Source organism: Neolamprologus multifasciatus, chromosome 18 (assembly GCF_963576455.1).
Source record: "Neolamprologus multifasciatus chromosome 18, fNeoMul1.2, whole genome shotgun sequence".
Lineage (NCBI taxonomy): Eukaryota > Metazoa > Chordata > Actinopteri > Cichliformes > Cichlidae > Neolamprologus > Neolamprologus multifasciatus.
Genome location: NC_140456.1, coordinates 12,673,242 through 12,692,805, shown reverse-complemented (window position 1 = coordinate 12,692,805; position 19,564 = coordinate 12,673,242). Strand labels below are relative to the sequence as shown.

At 39.1% G+C, this 19,564-nt stretch overlaps 1 protein-coding gene across 3 annotated transcripts; it reads left to right on the top strand.

Annotated features, from left to right (window-relative positions):
- Positions 1–457: 457 nt before the first annotated feature.
- Positions 458–18,609, top strand: ranbp3b (RAN binding protein 3b). 3 transcript variants are annotated; one of them, XM_085142127.1, is made up of 17 exons: positions 458–567; positions 2,424–2,479; positions 2,797–2,833; positions 2,926–3,003; positions 3,117–3,188; positions 7,452–7,517; positions 8,369–8,461; positions 8,630–8,739; positions 10,260–10,379; positions 11,719–11,816; positions 11,927–12,002; positions 12,112–12,208; positions 12,675–12,799; positions 12,899–13,019; positions 13,635–13,777; positions 14,853–15,048; positions 15,917–18,609. In XM_085142127.1, exons 1-17 carry the CDS (start codon positions 546–548, stop codon positions 15,958–15,960), a joined length of 1,554 nt encoding a protein of 517 aa, XP_084998253.1. In that variant the 5' UTR covers positions 458–545; the 3' UTR covers positions 15,961–18,609. The 3 variants fall into 3 exon arrangements, with proteins under 3 accessions (XP_084998253.1, XP_084998252.1, XP_084998254.1); XM_085142126.1 differs by lacking the exon at positions 458–567 and having other exon boundaries at positions 574–2,479; XM_085142128.1 differs by lacking the exons at positions 458–567; positions 8,369–8,461 and having other exon boundaries at positions 574–2,479.
- The last annotated feature ends 955 nt before the right edge of the window (positions 18,610–19,564 follow it).

The window sequence follows — 19,564 nt, the reverse complement described above, 5'->3', positions numbered from 1 at the left end:
TGTATAAATGTAAGCACAGTGATTACAGGACACACATCGTTTGGAAACAGGAAATATGAACGACGCCTTGGTTGTTTACCTTTACTTTACCGGGAATCTGATTAAATCACCACTTAACACTGGCTGTGGTGATGCCTTTGTGACGTGCTCGGAGGCTGTATTTTTGTTTTTCCGCCAAACCACTGTTTTCTAGGTTAAGAAACCTGAGCCATTCATGTCATCATCTGGTGTTTGTGTGCAGCTTTATCGTAGTTAATAATACCTTTAAAGTCTGTGTTGGTACACAGGGGCCTGGGAAAGCTGTAATAGTGGGTTAAGCGACCCAGGCAAACTTCAAGCTCTTCCTTTGGACCAGCTGAATTATAAATAACCACATAAACATATCGATAAGCATGGACATATACTAGAGTTTTGGTTTACTAAAAGAGTGGTGGCGAGGGCAGGGGTCGCTGGCTGCATTAGCAAACGGGTGTCTCTGAGCACATTGCTGCCTTGACTGGTGTTATCTGCGCGGTGGGTTGTGGGTGTGTGAGCGTCGAAGTAAAATGGCGGACTTGGCAAACGAAGGTGAGTAAGTGGCAGAATGAGAAAAACAATACAGCTACTGTGGCCATGTAAAGCGTGTCTCTTCGCGGTTTGCATATTTGATAGCTGAAATCAAGCAACTGTGGCACACGTAAATGGCGACTTCAGGTGGATTAATAACGTCGCGGCGTTTATAAGGTTACAGCGTTAGCAAACAGGCTAACAATGCTAACGCTGGGCTTGGGGTAATACCTGGAATGTCTCGGAACGCCCTCCAGTTCTGCCTGTCAGTTAGCCGGTTTACCTCCTAACGCTAGCACCCGGCTATTTATAGTCGGTGTGTGTGTATTTGTTGCCATTTGTGGTGAGCTAAACGATCTAAGGTGATTATAAACACCAAACTTGGCTAAGCCATATTTGAAAAGCACAGCTTGTAACGAAGCTAATGTGTAAGAATAACAGTGATTGGAAACAGTGTCCGTGTTTATTTCATGTTGTTAGCTTTACGTTTTAGGTTTGCTTGACGTTCATTTAGGCGCGTAGAGGAAAAATGTCAGCCAGTCAGACAATGCTTCGGTTTAGCCTCTGCTTGTTTGCGCGTTTTCTTATTCCATCAAAATCAGATTGTCATTATGTTGGGCTTCTAATATGGGAGAATGAAGTGAGGACCGTATTGACATTGTTTGTCAGGCGACATGACTCATGCTGGTTGGAGCGCATTAGCAGGCTAACTAGCCATCGAGCTAAACCTCCCTCGGCTTTAAGGAACAACCATTGGCGCCGACTATTTACTGAAAAGGGTCAGATGGGTATATATGCTAACTGGTTAACATAAGCAAGGGACGCATTGGGGCTACTTGTATTTCAGATGTGAATAGAAGTGTTTCATGCCGGAAATCTTATATTCATTGGACAAGTTAGCTGATTGTGAGACAGACGGCAGATACAAAGGTGGGGGTAAAATGTAGGTCACACAACATTTTCTTTAGTTTCACACAAAAATGATCAGCTTAAACCATGCGGAGCGTGTGTCAAAGCGGTGATTGTCGCTTCAGGAAACAATCGTGGCTATGTGCTGCCGGCTTTTGGCTTATATCGCATGCATGCATGTTTTGCGCAGCTACAGCGATGCTACACCTGTTCAGTGTGCAGGCCTGACCCAGACAGAGGAAAACCTTTGTCTGCTAACGTTATAGGATTACACATCTTACACCAGGGTACAGTGTGAACATAGAGTCGTTAAGTGGCTTGAGCTGACATCATGTTATCGCCTAGCCTGGCTTTAGCTATTCTTGTTATGTTATGATCATAGATTATGGAGGCAAGAAAATACCGGTGGAAAGCGTCATAATTTCTCATTTATTTATTTATTTAAAATTACAGTCTCTGTCTAGTTTGCCTATTCTGCAATACGTGTATTTGCATATCTTACGTTTGATCACGTTATTTAGTTTATTGTGGATTGTTCACTCTGGGTAAACTTAATGTGATTTAATTGTTCCAGGAACTTCTAATAGGATTGTATGGTTAAGTTTAGTGTACTCGGTTTGATGGCATGATTTCGCCTGGCTGGTTGACACAGATAAAAATCAGATTGTTGTTAAGCTGCATTTTTGCAGGTCATCTTTTTAAGTTTCTTACATTTAAATGAGTTGTGAACAGTTGTTTAACTCACTGGAATCTTTACCACAGCAATTTTTTAAAAGTTAGACTTTTTATTTTTAATCAGCTGTACAGTCTATAAAATAGAAGATGTCCAAATACACTTACAATGTTCAGGTACACAGAAGAAGTAAGCCACAGCATAGGGTCTTTTGAGCATGAAGAATCAGACAGACAGTACTGCTGCACACCTTAAGTTAGTGTTTAGATGACTAGCCTACATCTTTTCTTAACAGACAAGCCTGCCATAGCGCCCCCTGTGTTTGTTTTCCATAAAGATAAACCACAGAAGGTAAGTTTCTGTTTTGTTTTCCTTTTCTTCATCTATAAGGGCTAACATTGTCTTTTTGAGTTTGTAGATGTTATTTATGCCAACATTTAGTCAAGCTCAGTTTCTGAAAAGCACACATCCCAGAAAAGTTCTTGGATTCAAATTTGTCACTGTTAGCAGCATTTCCTGCAATCTTTCACATCTTTCTTGCTAGTTTGTTTCTAATTTAATTAAGTCAAATTTTCATGAATTTAAGAAAGCTACCTAGGATTTATATGAGTAATGGTGCTCCTTTGGTATAAATAAAAAAAAACCAAACGTTTCGCACTTCCTTGCAGAGATCTGCTGAGGGCTCAAGTGCAGAGGATGGAGAAGGTAAATGAAATATCCAAATTGGCCGCTTTGTTTGTCCATGTTATCTTTCTGTTTAAACTGACATACAGTCATTATCATTTCACTTCATTCAGATTCAGATAAAGATGAGGGAAGCTATACTCCCCCTGTGAAAAGGGAAAGGACCTCATCATTCCCACCCCCACATTCTGGTAAGGGCACGTGATGACTAAGCAAAGCAGAGCGTTTACTTTATGTTGCTTCTTGCCTGTGGTGTACACATTGATTTGTATGCTGATTGCAGTGTCTGTCTGTTACTTTGCAGTTCCTAAGAACAATGTATTCATGCCCTCAAGTTTCTGCCAGTCTCCGACTGGGAACTCTGACTCCGAGCCAGGTGAGCAATCTAGACCACTATTAGTTTTCCTTTCACTGCTTAAAGGGCCCCTGTGGTAAGAATCTCAGTATTAAAAATCAAACACATCAACAATTTAAAGCAGTTGGCACAAGATGGTCACTAAAACTGGTAAATAGTATCTTTTGCTGACTTAAAGATTTTAAGTCACAGATCATTTTGGTAATTCTAAAAGTGTCACAAACGCTTAACTCTCACCAAGTTGACTCTTAGTGCTAGTTGACTCTTATTTAGCTATTTTACTCTGATTTTGTCCATTAAGTTTTGACTGCTGTCCTTTCAGAGTCTTTACTGCATAAACATAAACTGAAAGCTAATTTTTATAAATGTAGTATTGGTATTTACTTTGCAACTTTTTAAATTATTCAAAAGATTTCTGCATCTTGTTTTTGTTTGGTTTAAATGTAAGTCTTTGTATTTAGTCTGGTTTGAGATTTCACTTCTCCTTGCTCATTTCTCATTTGGCTCTCACTGCTCCAAAGATCTGTCAGTTTGTGTCATGTGTTGCACAAAGACCGTTCAGTATACCAAGCAGGGAGAAGTCTTTTTCTATATGTTGTAATTCGCCGCCCTCTCAAAACCTTCAGTAATACAGAGAATTTGTTTTTCTTTTAAGTTATAAGAACAATATGGCCTTGAGTCGCTTGTGATCCTGCCTGCATATAATATAGCTCTGAACTGTCAGATTCAACTGGAAAACAAATGTATGATGCTTGAATTTGAAAAAGGCAGAGTTAAGGTTAACATTAGTAAATACATAGGGTTTGTTATTATGATTTCCTAGTGTCATGTGGTGATAGCTGACAGCAATTTTCCTAGTGCCACTGCTATAGAGGACTAGCTTATTGGGTATTAAAAGCTAGTTTATTTAGCGCCGTCTTAGGTGCAGGGCTCTAGACTAACTTTTTGACATGGGCGCACCAGTACGCCTAACTTTAAAAATTTAGGCGTACCGGCACAAAAGTTAGGCGCACTCAAATTTTTCAACCGCATTGCTTAACACCGCAGTTTTACATGTGCACTTTCTTTGGGTGGAAAGTCCATACAGACAATATTCATTTCTAAATTATTAACTAACAATCTTGTGCTTAAAGTGCTTTGTCAATATTGTAGAAAATGTTAAACTTAATCATCATCTTGGCCTCCTCTGACGACCTGTTTGCTTCTGTCTGTTGCTGAAAGGCAGTGGGGAGAGGGGACACTTGGGCAGTGCATTTATTGCAGCATATAATATGTTTCCTGGATACACTGTGCTTTTTCAGCGTTCAAAGATTGATGGCACTGTGTCAGAGCACTGGCTATGAATTTCAGACAGATCAGGCCTCAACTTAACAAAAAAGTTATCAATCGTTCTTTTCATCTTTCATCCCACAGCTACATCCACTTCTCTCAGGCCTAGGCTGCTCACTAGGGCTGGGTATCATCACTGATTTCTATAATCCATTCGATTCCGGTTCTCAAAGTCCTGATTTGGTTCAATTTAGCCTCAGACAGTCAGAAATATTATAATTCTGATCATTTATCAGTACTGATACATGTGAGACTTCATCAGAATTGTGAACATCACAGCAGATGCCTTTGTGTGAAAAACATGAAGGAGATTTTCCTGGTCTGGTTTTTTTTATAGCAGATAACCTTAAAATATTCTGCAATATTCTGCAATTTTGCATAATTTTAAGAAATTTAAATTTCTTCAGTATAGAACAGCAGAAATTAGGCTTTCTTGTCCGAGGTCATTTAAGTGAAAAAAGAAAAACACAGCGCTGTAAACAACGGTAGACTGGTGGGTAATAAGAGAATGAATAATGCAGAAAACAGAGATTTGAGATGGGAAACTGTTCCTGAAGTACACAGAGAGAGAGAGAGAGCTGTGCAGGAAATATGATTTTTATCGTGGTGGAAGCAAAACAGCAAAAGTCAGAGGGAATTCATGACGACATTGATCAAATGTGAAGCGCAGTTTGCTGCTTCTTTTCCTGCTGGCTCGGCGAATTTTGGTTGGAGAGAGACAAAACCTGCAGCTCAGAATCAGCGCAAAAAAGACGTAAACACAGACCCGACACATCAGAATCGCTAAGCTCCGACAGCGTGTCTGTGTTCGGGCCGTCGGGTGAGAAAGCCAAGAAAGACAAAGCTGATTCTGATGCGTCGGGTCCGCTCTGTGTTTACGTCTTTGTGTGGAATCCGTTAATGAATCGATATCGCTTTATTCAAGCTACTCACCTCTCTCTTCCACCTGCACTTTCAACTGGACCACGGCCAATCAGAGAGGTCCCGCCCCTGACTATCTCTGATCGGTTTAGTCCACGATAGGGGCATAATGTGTGTCTGTTGTTGACCACACGGAGAGTTGCAGAGATTTTTTTTTTTTTTTTTTTTTTTTGTTACCCGAACAGTTGGTCGCACCTGTGCGACCAAATATTTATTTTTAGTCACACCACTGAAAAATTTGGTCGCATTTGCGACCAAATTGGTCGCACTCTAGAGCCCTGAGGTGTCTATGGTGTCTTTCTATGAATACAGTATGACTTGGATATAATAGCTGTTCCCACACTAGATCCTTCTTTGTAGCTGAAGTATTTCTTTCTTTGCAAATTTATAAAATATAACCTGAAATTCTAAATAAGCTGCAACTGGTAGGTTAGGGTAAGTTGGGCTTTAAACTTTAAAGGTTTCCGCTTCATGACCTTGCTTGTGAAAGCTCCTTGCCAGGGTTAGAGGTGTGTCAAACTATAAAATTTGTCATTTTTTTTATGTTGTTTATGCCCTTTTGTTAAGTTAAAAAGCCACGTAAATCTCTCTCCCCCCCCCCCCCCCCGCCCAAACAATAAATTTAGTCATTTGCAGTTTATGTATCTGTTGTTCACTTGCACAGGAAATCTACAAGGCCAAAAAAGTAGTTATATTAGTTGACATAAATTAGGCTGATGGGAACTAAAACATATGCATATTTGTTAAATAAGAAATTAAACAGTAACTGTGAGGAGAGGAAGTTAGGGTGAAGCTGGATTAACAACATTGTTTAATCAGTAGCATATCTCTAACACAAAGCTTGTAAATAATTATCTTGTGGTAACTTTGCTTTGAACTCAGCAGCACTCGTGTGTGTCTGGTTTTCCTGCCAAAGCATTATATTTATAGGACGTCTGACCAGTAAATTTGTTGTATCACTTTAGATGTTAAATGATTTTGTTAAATTTATGAAGCTCAGCTTAATCAGTCATTTGCCGAGTAGCCGTTCATACTTTAATTTGTTGAATCATTTTCATCAAGGTCATATTACACTGGTAAGACGAGTCAAAATGGGGGAAAATATCATTATGAAAAATACTGACTAGTTAATAGAGATATGAAATTATTATTGCAGAAGCACTTTAAGGGAGAATAAGGAAGTATGATTTTATATGGATTTTTTTTTTAATCCCATCTCTTGTCAAAGATAAAAGTGACCCAATCTTTTTTCTTTTTTTTACTTTAATGGCTTGAGCTCAATTGAAAAGTGACGTAGAGGTTTAAATCACTAGTCAACAGATTTACGGAGAGGACTTCCACTTGAGCAAACAAACAGGCTGTAGTTAATAACTGCCTGAAGCATGTTACATAATGTGTGTATTTGAAAGTAAAAATAATGATGAACAGACCCAAAAAATGTTGTTAGTAGGGACGCAGAACTACACTATGTGCTGGAAGTTTGGTTATTTTAGTTGCATTTAAAATGTTTATAGTGCTTTTATTGCTTGTGTGGTTTTTTTTCTTCATTGTTTGCATGCATGTCCTGAGAGTTGCTGGTTAGTAAAAATGTTGAAAGATATTCACGTTCATTTATATTTAATTATGCAAATACTTCTTATAATTAGATTGAAAATGTTTTTCTTTAGCATATGTGCAATCTAAGCTTCACACATTTATGCACACTGGAAGGGTCTCCTAAACGCTGAGGACAAACAGGATGTGGCTTTTCGCATGTGCTTTTGGGTTTCTGTTCTAGTGCTGATTACTTAATGGTATCCCAATAAAGCCACTGAGATGAAGAGACGGAGGTAGAAATAGATCAAAGGCCCTAGAGCCCGCCATGTTACTGAGATTCCAACACAACTCTTAAGGCTGTACAAGGGTTGCTGTGGTAACTGGCTCTGTGGTTACAAAATTTGCAAAGACAGAAGAGCATGCTCACATTAGGTTGTTGTGCAATACCTGAATATGTTTTTTTGAACTTTTGCTTCTTTTTGTGGTTTGTTACACCAGAGGAGAAGCCCGTGGGGTTCCGTTTAAAACCACCGACTCTCATACATGGACAGGCACCAAGTTCAGGTAGATGTTTAAAATGTTTTTGTTATTTTTTTCTATTTATACTATGGTTTTGTTATATTCCTGACCACAAAAATCTAGCAAGTAGCTTTTGCAGTTGGTTCAGTTTTTCTGTTTATTTGCAGTATAATACAAAAGCTATTGCTGGATTTGCATGAAATGTTTTTGCATTAGGTGTTACTTGGTCCACACATACAAAATATTTGGAAAAGGTTTCTACTGTTTTAGATGGAGCAAAATTGCATCATATCTTCACAACTACTTTAGATTTGTTACTGAAATAAGAAAAACTGGCAGATATCATCAGATATCGTCATGAGGCTCAAAAAACCCCATCTAGATGTAAACTCATTGTTGATCCCGACACTCAGTTCATGCACAGGGTGGAGGGAACTTTCATCCTTGGCAGATGTTTACTCAGACCGATCCTGTTCATTATGCATTATCATTTATTATTCAGGCTTTATCTGATGAGGACATTTAATCTTAATTATCAGCACTGACATTGGTACAGTCCTCATGAACAATTGATATGATTATACAAGTTACAACTATGTTTGAAAGCTGTCACAAAAAGTCAAGCATTTGAATGCAGGTTATGGTCTGGAATAACATCAGATTGTGCAAATATGCCGCGCGCCCCTCCCCTCTCAAATGAAGGGATCCCAAATGACTACTAATGTCATATTGACCTACCCCTTACTTGTACTCTACTCCCAGGCAAAGCTTTGAATATTTGCAGATTATTTTTAGTGAATCCAAAAAATTCTTTCTGAGCAGCCCACACATCGACATGTACATGTAAAAGATATAACTGTGTGTACAAAGCATGAGAAAAACTGCCTCGGTTGCAGGTGTCCCTAGTCAGAAACCCAAGGAGCAGCAACGCAGTGTCCTCCGCCCTGCAGTTCTCCAGGCACCGCCCTCTAAATCACATTTAGAGTCCAGTGAGTAAAGCTCAGAGTCTTACACTCATTAGTTAATCACATGTAATTTAAGATATAATTGCAATCGTTGTTCTCACTGTGTACTGTTTTGCTCATGAGGTGTGTCGCTTCAAATGCTATCAGGATAGGTGAAAAGTTGGAATAATTTCCCCTTTTTTCTGTCTGTAGATTCCAGTTGTGGAACCAATGGTGTGAAAAAGTCCTCAGATGGTGCACCTGTGACCCAGTCCCTCTTCCTGAACAACACAGAGCACTCAGCCACGCTGACTAAGACACCGGTGAGAAATAGCGAAACCTAAACAATTTATAATTAGGAGACAAAAATCAAACATGACTGCATTTCCTGCAGTTTTTGTTTGTTGAGTTTTTTTTATTACAGTTTTTGCTTGTGTGTTTTATTTGTCCTGTTGACATATTTGTCTTTTTACTGTGTTAATAGATACAAGTCAGAATGAAAAGCTCCAGCATAGAAAATTCATGTTTTTTAAAAATGTTTTTTGTTTACATTTGATTAAATAATATAAACATATTTATTAAAACATACATGTGTAAACTGTTGTCACAAACATGTTACTACATTGCAACACTTGCTTTTCTGTCATTACCTCAGCTCTCCATCGTTACAGGGGTTTGTTTTGTTTTTGTTTGTTTTGTTTTTTTTAATGAATCCTTCAGCCACAGCTGAAAAAGGCAAACATAATTTGACTAACAAAGAGAAACCACACAGGTTGCGTGAGTTTGCTCCTCGTAGTGTTCAGAACAGCAGTCCAGCCAGTTTCAGTCATTTGTTTAGGCCAAATAAAAATTTGTGCTGTGACTGTTTTTAATAAATTCATTATGATTAGGCTTCGGTTTCAGCACCCAATAAAGTCCAAATGACTTCAAAGTGACTCATTCACATGCGTATCATTTGTACAAGTAAAGCAAACATTTTGGCTTCATTATTTCTTAAGTGACAAGTATTTTAGAAATTCTGATAATTGAAGAAGTAATGAAGCACAGATGTTGCTAGGACACATTTCTTCAAACGGCATGAAAATGAACGAGACCGCCTTGGAGTCATTTGGCCGCACATATATGTGCTTCAGCAGGGTTAGCATAGTTGTATTCAGTTTCCCACAATACTGGATATTACAACTGTTGATACTTTGTGAGGATGAATAAAGGAAATTGTAAGTTTTTATCCTGTGCATAGACCCCAAATCCACTGTCTTTGTCTGCAGCTGGCCCTTCACTAGCTCTTCAGAGTGTCATTACTAGCCACTGTCTAAAGCTATGCAGCTGGATTTGCAGTGAGACCAGAAACTCGGGCAGCTTGCTGATTCTTATTCTTGATTCTTTATGATGGGAACCTCCCACTACATTGCATGAATTAACTAGTAACTAAATTATGCTTTCTGCAGTCAGTTTCATCCAGAAATATTAACTATATTGCTGTGCCACTAATAGGCTTGCTAAGTAAATGGATTTGCATTAGGAAAATTAGGCACGTCTTGCTGCTGTATGCCACTTTTCTAGTATTTTGGCTACATACTTGACAATGACCCAGACTGCTAAAAGTGCAATGTCCCTTTTTTCTAAGTGAGACTGGGTCCCGTTTGTTTTTATGCAACGCACAGTCAACTGCAAACACAGTTAAGGTGCAAGTTGCAGTCAGTGTGGTTTGTGGAAGATATTAATGAAACTTGCTGCATGCAGGGGAAGTTCGTGTTGGTAAAAGATCCTTCAAATCTGATAAAGGCTCAGTGAACACTAGTTATATTAGTTGACCCTGCTGCTCTGTTTCTTCCTGTTTCAGAAACATGAAAATGAGGAAGATGGCTCGAGTGGTAACAAGGACGGAGAAAGAAAAGAGAAGAAAGAGTCAAATGTAGCAATATCATTTGTGTTTGGTCAGAATATCAAAGACAGAGCAAAGGTGAGTTTTCCTTCTGCTGGCTGTGAGCAGGTGAATTCGAAGCAAGAATTTTTGTGTCAAGCAATAGTGTGTGTTTGGTGAAATTGGATTTAAAAAATAAAGTTTTCTAGAGCATGTGTAGCACCATCCTGTTTAGTACATAATGTGACGTCACTGGTTGATTGGTTGGTTGCTGCTAATAGCTAACATATGGTAATGTTAGTCTAACTGATGACACAGTGCAAATGCAACTAAGTTTCTTACCAAAGTGCAATCAAGAAGCCTACCATCATCAGGATGTTCAGAGGGGAATAGATTAATGTGGGCGATGACCCGAAGGGGGTGGGGTGGGGGGCACACAGGAGCTTCCAAGGAAGAGATGCCGTAGTTCTTGGAGCCCTTCTTTGTTTTAGTTTTGAAATTCTGTTGGGAAACTGCTGTGGAAAATTGTTTAGGTGAGCACATTATCTCACTGATTACTTTTACTCACTTCTAATATGAAGTAAATTAAAATAAGTGAAGGGGAGTGAGACGTGAAGAGTCCCACCTGCGAAGATGCTAATGGTTATCAAGATTCCTAATCTTGCTTTGATAAGAAACTTTGTTTGCAATGCATGTAGTAACCAGTTATCTTGTAGTTTCGCTGTGCTTGTGAAAAGAAAGATTTAACTTCGAAATAACTGGGGGTTAAACCTACTGATCCTATTTTCTGGGTATGCACTCTGTTGGCTGATTGGTCGCTCGGTCTGTACACCAACCTCATGAGATCAAATCAAATAGTGGGGAAGGTGCTTGACTCCAGCTAGTTGGTTCAGTGAACATCTGACTTAAACAGGCTCTCCCTCACACAGACCTATTTTACAAAGTCATATACAAACCTTAACATTATGGCTAGTTTTGGTAAGTCCTGTTTCAGTGCAGCTAGCCAACAGTGAAGAACCACTTTCTGCCTATGAGACAGAGTGGACAAGATATTCTAGTTTTTGTTTTTAACATAAAACTCATTGCTGCAGTCAGGGCCACCATAAAAGTGAGCCTTTTAGCTGTCACAAGTTAGCTAGTATATGCTAATAACCAACCCACCTAATGACATCACATTCTTCACACAAGATGGCACTTTTTTTAAGAGTAAGGTTTCCTGGAGTAAATGAGCCTTAATACATGTAAGTGGACATATTTATTGTGAAATTTTAAAGTGGACATGAAACAAGTGCTTATTTATTGCTTGGACCAACATGATGCTTGGATTACATCATATTGGGTTGGTTAAGATTTGTCTGTAGAGATTTCTTAATCTACTTTCTGTCGTAAGATTTCCTTCCTGTGTATTTTCCTTTTTTCTCTTTCTCTCTCTCTCTAGTTGGAGGAAAACAATAAAGACAATTCAAAGGACGGCGTGCCGCTGGACTCTCAATCAGAGGGCACAAATTATTTCTTGCAGTACATCTCTACCACAAGGTAATTAAAAAATGTGTTCTACTTTTACATTTTTAAAATAGTATTTCTGCGTAATTCAGTATTAACTTCGATCAACGTGTTGATGCACACTTGCATTTCTGCCTTTTCAGTTCAAAAAATGCCACAAACAGTGCAGACAGTGGAGCAAAATTTGTTTTTGGGCAGAATATGTCTGAACGAGTTCTGGTGAGTTAATACGGTGAATTCAATAGTCTGTTTACCTTCTGCAATACTGCAGAATTCCTAATGACTACAATTGAACGAGCTGCAATGATCAACTCTGTTGTGTTTTCAGAGTCCACCAAAGGGTGACTCTTCAAATGAGGAAAATAAAGACGTGTCAGCTGCCCCTGCTTCAGAGCCCTCATCGCAGGAAGCCACCCCAGAGAAAGGTAAAAAACCCATCCCTCCTATTATTTACAAAAATGGTTGCTATTTGGATTGATTACTAGCACAAAACTTTACTCCACTCAAGACAAAAACAAGACCTGTGGGCTTATGACTGTATATTAGTTTTATGTTGTCTTAAACTTGGATTGGTTTCATAATTTACTAATCATAGGCTTGTACTTTGTAACCAGGGTTTGTGTCTTTACATACAAAAGGGGAATACTGAGTGAGAGAATATTTTACTTTGTTCGGTGACTTTGAAAAAGAATTTACCATTTCATAGCTACTCAGTGCCCAGGCAATCATTAATGTGGGCGCAGAGCTCAAGTGCCTCTGCTCTGGAAATGATGCAGAGAACATTATCAAGCTTCTCTGTTCGGGGATGGAAGACAGGCCCCTTGATTACTCTGCAGTAGCACTGTTTCTGTGTTGCCAAAGGATCAGTTATATGTTTGTGTTTTATGTCAGTGAACAACGTGTCAGAGTCTTTGGAGGAGTCTGCAGCAGCATACACCAAAGCCACAGCCAAGAAGTGCATCTTAGAGAAAGTCGATGTGAAAACTGGAGAGGAATCAGAAAGCAATGTTTTACAGGTAAAAGACAAGGCGGGGTATTTCGCTTGAAGACGTGCAGCGAGTAACATGGTGAGAATGTTTTATAATCTTATTTTTTCCCCTCCTCTTTTACTTCAGATGCAGTGCAAGTTGTATGTTTTTGAGAAGACTGCTCAGTCGTGGATAGAGAGAGGTCGGGGTTTGCTGAGGCTCAATGACATGGCATCGACAGACGACGGCACGCTACAGTCCCGTCTAGGTAAAAGCACCTTCAAAAAAGCCGCTGGAGAGAGGGGAAAAAAGGGGGAAAAAACCCTTCCTGTTATGAATGTGCACGGTTTGTTTTTACAATTCAGTCACCCAAATGGCTTTAGCGGACGAAAGCATCTGTGATTGTTTTTACTGTTATTCTACCGGGACAGGTAGGGGCGACTATTATCTCAGTAAACCAAAACATACCTTTTGTGACAAAACCTAACAGTGAACACAAGAGGGAGTCTGTTCCTACTATATGGCTCTGTTGACTGGCCACCGCAGTAGTATTGTGGTCATGTTTATATATGGTGGTTTCATTCAGACAAATCAAAATCTAAGTGGACAAGCACTCTGAAGTTTTGTTTTTAATGAATATTCAACTGTTTCAGAAGTTTCCTTTCACTGTATCCTGGTTAATATTTGACTAAACTGTAAAATCCTGGTACAAATCACTTTCTCAGTGACAGAACAGAGCAGTTTCTAGGACTATAGCTGTGTATTTACTGCAAATACTAGTTGTGCCTGTTTAGTGAAGAGATTTTACAGTCAGTGGGCTGAAGAAATGGTAAACACCATGTGCATATTTGCATCTGTATGTCACTGCTGTCGTGTGTTGCAGTAATGAGGACCCAGGGCAGCCTCCGGTTGATCCTCAACACTAAACTTTGGCCCCAGATGCAAGTGGACAAGGCCAGCGAGAAGAGTGTACGAATCACTGCCATGGACACGGAGGACCAGGGTGTCAAGGTCTTCCTAATATCGGTATGTGTTACTAAACGTTTAACATTTGAACATTTCATTTTTCCAAACGGTGTTAGCTTTTAAGTGTTTTTCCCCTCCCTGTGTATACATCAAAAGTAAGAAAAACACAGAAAATTGTAAAAATAGAAAAATTGTACAAGCATTGAACTGGGGAAACATATTCTGCCTCGGTTTCACGCTGTCCCTTCCACTGTTAATGCGTCTTTATCATCTGTCTCATTCTGTTTTTATGTATTTTTCTACTTTAGTAAAAGGTGAATACATTTCCATGTTATTAATTTGATCAGCTCAGTATTGTCCTGTGATATTAAAACATTCAGTGCCTACAGTTGGTACAAGAATACTGCTTTCAGACATATTATTTTGAGGTAGTTAAAAACTGTTCTTAATAAAATGCATTACTTCCTCCCCCAGATGTTTAACATTCCAGCCGTTCTGTGGGTTTTGGAAAGCATTTAATCTGAAACATCTGCGTGTCGAAGTGGCAATTTTATCATTCATATAACACATTTCATTAAATGTAAACTCAGTGTGCATAACCCAAAAATGAAAAACATAAAAACAAATGTAGGCTTACTTAAGTCAAAGCAATAAAAAACAAACTTTACAAGAAAGTTTAAAAAAAGAGGTTTTAAGCTTGTTTTGTAAAGTGTAAACAGTTGTAAATGACCTCAAGTCAGCAGGCAGCTTGTTCCAAGGTTCAGTTTCCACAGTAACTGAAGCACCCTCAGCACACTTGGATCTAATTCTGAGAATAGTTAAAAGATCTAATTAGGTTATAGATACTGAGAAAGTCAGCGATGAACTGGGAGGGCAAACTACTGAGAGCTTTATAATCTTGTAGAAGGACTTGTACAGGTAATTCTGTGTTGAACTGGTAGCCAGTGAAGTTACTTCAGTAGCTGGGTAATATGTTGAAATCTGTAAGGACTCTGGCTGCTGCGTTCTCAACAAGATGAAGTCATCCTACTGATAATTTGGAAAATCCTGCAAATGGAGCGTTACAGTGTACCAATGCAATGTGCATGTGTCATGTCCATGTGGCTGAATTTTGTTTGCACTTTTGCATATTTAGGGTAGCTCTAAAGACATAGGTCAGCTGGCTGCAGCGTTACATCACCGTATCCTGGCCCTGAAGAGCAGGGTGGAACAGGAGTCTGAGACCCCGGCAACAACCATCCCCGATGCTGAGGTACCGCAGTCCAACGAGGATGACAGCGACGAGGAGGACAATGCCTCTGCCTCCGCTTCAGCCTCTACTCCTGCTACAAGTCAGTGATTTTTATTTCTTATTTTGATTTTGTAGTTTTTACTGCAGCAGCTCTTGTTTGTTTTTCAGTGATTCGACTAAGGCTATGTTCACACTGCAGGCGAAAGGGCATCAAATCCGATTTTTTTTTTTGACCCTATGCGACCCATATCCGATCATGGTATGACAGTGTGAACGGCACAAATCCGATATTTTCAAATCCGATCTGGGTCACTTTTGTATGTGGTACTGAATCCGATACATATCCGATGTTTCAGAAAGCGACTGCTGTGTGAATGGTCAAGTCGCATTAAATCCATCTTTTACGTCACTGACACAAGACAGACGCCAATTATCAGCGCTGGAGAAGCGCCCGTTAAGACACCGCGAACGCTTCCTGGCCATCCAGTGTAGATGTCAGTGAAACTGTTGGGAAGACGACGTTGGAGAAACGTTAACATTTTATTTGTACTGTATAATCTGCAGATTCTGACAGAAATCTGCAACTATCCTTTGAAACACCGCCCCTCTAAAACAGCAATAAGGATAATTATTAGGTTATCTACATTATTATGTAAATAACAAAATAACTTAAAGCAAAAATTGGGAAACGTGAAATCCGAAGTCTTTATATTAAGGGCCATCAGTCAAACAATACTGTTTGCTCTGGGTCTAAACAGAGCGCGTTGTGTGTGACATCTTCTTTTGCGCATGCAGGCCGCTTTGAGCGTTCACACTAGAGCGCGTTTGCTGTCGCATTTTATTTGTAGTGTGAACGAGCAGATGACAAAATCGGATTTGATCAAAAAATCGGAATTGAGCATTAAGACCTGCAGTGTGAACGTAGCCTAAAATACCTTTGCTGACATGTTGCCACTCTGCTCCTGCAGGTAATTCAGAGGGAGGAGAGAGCCAGGCAGCTGGAAGCACATAGCGTCACTCTTGGAAAGCCTGCTGAGATGCCGCTGTAGAAGCATTTTGCTGCAGGCATCTCCATGGACACCCCATGACCAACGTGGGTCCTCCAGACCAGTACTTTTGGATATTAGAAGTCTAGCTCCAGGAAATAACCCCCTGTGCCGGAGTGTCTCACCCAACTCGTGCAGTTCATCTTCTCTGCGTTCAGCGTAATATCTGGAGTCGTTTCTTCCCGCCCTCTCCTGTTTTTGTGTTTAATTTTTGTTCTCGAGTATTTTTTTTTCTTCCTCTCCCCGATAGCAAAAATAAAGACTTCAAAGCTTTGGTTTGGGACTTCTCTGCTCATCATATTGATGAGTGTAAGGGTGTTTTCCTCTACATTTTAAAGTACGGCACATGTTAAGACTGCAGTTTCTACTTTGGGACCTTTATACTCACTCTACAGCCGTACCTCTGGACACCACACATCCAGAGGAGCTTCATTCACATTGTATTTGACTCGTCATCCAGTCGTTTGTTGTTTTTTCTTTTTTCTTTTTTTTTCTCTTACATCAAGTCCAGCCTTCCTCTTGCCCCCCTCATCCTGACCAGTCTGTGCGTTAAGTTTTGGCAAATGTAATTTATTTTGGGCTGTCATTTTCATGAGGCATCTCAACACATATGTGCTGTTTGTAATGGCTAGCCAAGACCACTCGAGTTGTCATTAATAGCAGTTTCTTATATTTCCTATTGACCTATATTATAGCGAATAAAAGACTGAAACAGTGCAGTTTCCGCTAATGTGAGTTAATGATTTGGGGACAAAGGGGCAGTTCACCACAATGTTTCGTCTAGATTTCTACGATGTGTTAGTCATTCAGCGTCTGGTTTTTCTTTTTTTCCAAAATTAGAAAAAAACATGAACTCACCCGTCTACATTCTGCATGTAACTGTTACTTTTCTCCTTTTCCAGCATCCCAGGGGTTTATCGTGTTGATTCATATTTTTATGTTGAAGTTTTTTTTTTATCCATTTACATTTGGAAAAAAGGTTTTGAATGAAAGAATTCATGTGTGGAAAATTTGAGTGACAACTGTAATACCCTTTGAATGTCATGTACATTTGAATATATCATCATTTAGTAGCGCACCATGTTTTCTCATCTCCAGCTGCCCCCTTTACAAAATAAACCATTTTGGACTGACCGCTATTGTGCCCTCTGAAACTGGGTTTTCTGCACTAGCAAGAGGGGTATCAGTATAGTATATGTAATACTTAGACATTGTCTCCTGTGATAAGTAGTACCTGTAAGCAACAGTACAATAATGAATAACTCTCTAAAGAGGGAACAAATTTTACCCTTGGACATAATTGAATACGTGGAATGAGAACAGCCTGTCTGTTTTGTATTCATGTGCTGGATCTGGCCTGCAGGTTGATGAATGCTGTGCTGACTGCACTGAGCAGGAATCAGACTAAATCTTGTTTATATACAGTATTCATCAGGCACAAGGTCATGAATATTTGATGCATGTACCTATCATAACAGCCCAGCCTAATCGTATACATCCAAACTAGAAACATAACTGCCACCGCTCACAAATTCTTAGCCTTATCTGCCTTTCTGTGGTGACTCGGCAGGAAAGCATTTTTCTGCAGCGTCTCCTGTAAATGATTGCAGTTGTGTGGTGAAAGTCAAAGCTAAACACTCCGAACTTAGATGCTGGGCTAGTGTAACAAGTCAAGCACTACTAACTTTTTGGAGTTTTACTTGAGGCCTTGACGTGCGCTGCAGATTCTCTTTAATTCTCATCAAATGTGATTCATCTTCATGCTTTTCTTTTAAAAATCGAAATACTGGTAACAACCAAGGGCACGCATCTTTATTGTGATGGTGTTTGTTTGAAAGATTGTTGACTTTGTGAACATGTCTTTAAAAGCAGGGTCGTCGTCAGCACAAAGGATCTTCGCCTCATTGAATTCCCAAACATTAAACTTCACACATAAACCATTTGGTTTTCACCTGAAAGATTGGGCCGCAAACAATAGAAATCTTCTTAACATTTTCTCAAAGTACTTTAAAGTAGTGGGGAAGAGGGTGAGATAAGATAAGCATCAGAGAGGAAAATGAATTGCACAACATGCATACCCCCAGTTCTAAAATCAGAAGAAAGCCACCAAAGGTGAATTAAATGGAAACACACTTGAATAGTTTTTTTCACCTGGCTTTTGTCAGTAGTGAAGTCAAACTATGTAATGACTAAGCTATAACTGCAATGCGTTTTAAAGTTAGTTATACGAACAAAGTAGTTAGTCAGGTTGTGATTCAGCTTGTTAGGTCAGAATAGAGAGATTGGGACATGGTCTCGACTTAAATGGAGCTTAAAACTGGGACTGTAATTATCAGGGTTTTCCACTAACACTCAGCTACTGTGACTAAAAGGGTTTTTCTCCCAGAACTTCTTGGCGATTGGTATCTATGCCAAGGTTTAAACTTACCATAACACCATCAAACTGACACATGAAAAAATGGAGGAACTAATGAAACAATGTGAAGCATAAATTTATTACTAGCATAATTACGACAAAGTTAGAACAGTTTTTTTCAAGGCAATTCTAAAGAAAGACAGAAAATCTTATTTCCTGTTGTCTGTTTTTGCAGAAATAAAATATTTCCTTAAATGCATACCTTGTGAATAGTTTGTTTTAGCCCTGCATCTGTTCTTCATAGAAAACTTGCTGGTCCTGCACAGATTTGGACCACATTTATGTTCCAGCTGATCAAATGGAGCACAAGCACTTTTTAAGGCTGAAGAAATATTAAGACCACAGTTTTCTACTAGAGTTGGCAAGCCACAGACATTCAAGAAGAAATTTAGAGCATACTAAAACATAGGTGAAACATAAATGTGCTAACGTTGTTTCCACTACTCAGTCTGTCCGCTTATCTTTTGTAGTCACACTGGAGCTCTAGCTAGACTTTTCATTAGGCATCTCATCCTAGTTTCCATGTGTTATCTTGGGGATGTCTCCCAAATATAGTCACGAATTCTGCTTTGCAGTAAAAAAAAAAATTGAGCTCCAATAATAAATGAATGAATGAAACTTGAGTATGTGGATCCAAAGCACTGGGTTTAAATGTATTTTGTAATGCTTTGTAATGCTGTTAGATTGGCATTAAATTAAGATTAATTTTTTCCCATCATAGGATGATGAGAAAAATCCTCTTCTCTGCAAGCCTGTGTTGATTTATGGGGTTTGTAGATAGCTTTCCTTGAAAAAAAAAAAAAAGTATTAAATAAACAAACAGTAATCCCCTGGAAAAAGTGGACTTAATATTGACAAGTGGTAGGTTTTCAGCTAGCTCCAAAAAAAAAAAGCGTGTTAGAACATAACTGGTGCTCTGAATCACATCTTTTATTGTTTGCCTTAGGCACTGGTGTCATAAAGAGGTAATAATAATCACAGTGTTTCCATAATCGCCATGTATTGTGGATACTACTAGGCAACACTTTAAGGTAAATATTTTTAATATTGCAGCAGATGATACATATAATTGAAGTGAATTTGGTCTGTTTTGCAAATGTTCAGTCTACCACATTGATCCAGATACAGCAGCTACAGAAATACACGGCTACCTG

Bases quoted from the DNA above. Each gene is read 5' to 3' on its own strand.
- ranbp3b (XM_085142126.1), top strand. From the start codon at position 2,396: ATGACTAGCCTACATCTTTTCTTAACAGACAAGCCTGCCATAGCGCCC. The intron at 12,209-12,674 runs GTAAAAAACCCA...GTTTTATGTCAG, and splicing joins GGAAGCCACCCCAGAGAAAG to TGAACAACGTGTCAGAGTCT. The intron at 12,800-12,898 runs GTAAAAGACAAG...CTTTTACTTCAG, and splicing joins CAGAAAGCAATGTTTTACAG to ATGCAGTGCAAGTTGTATGT.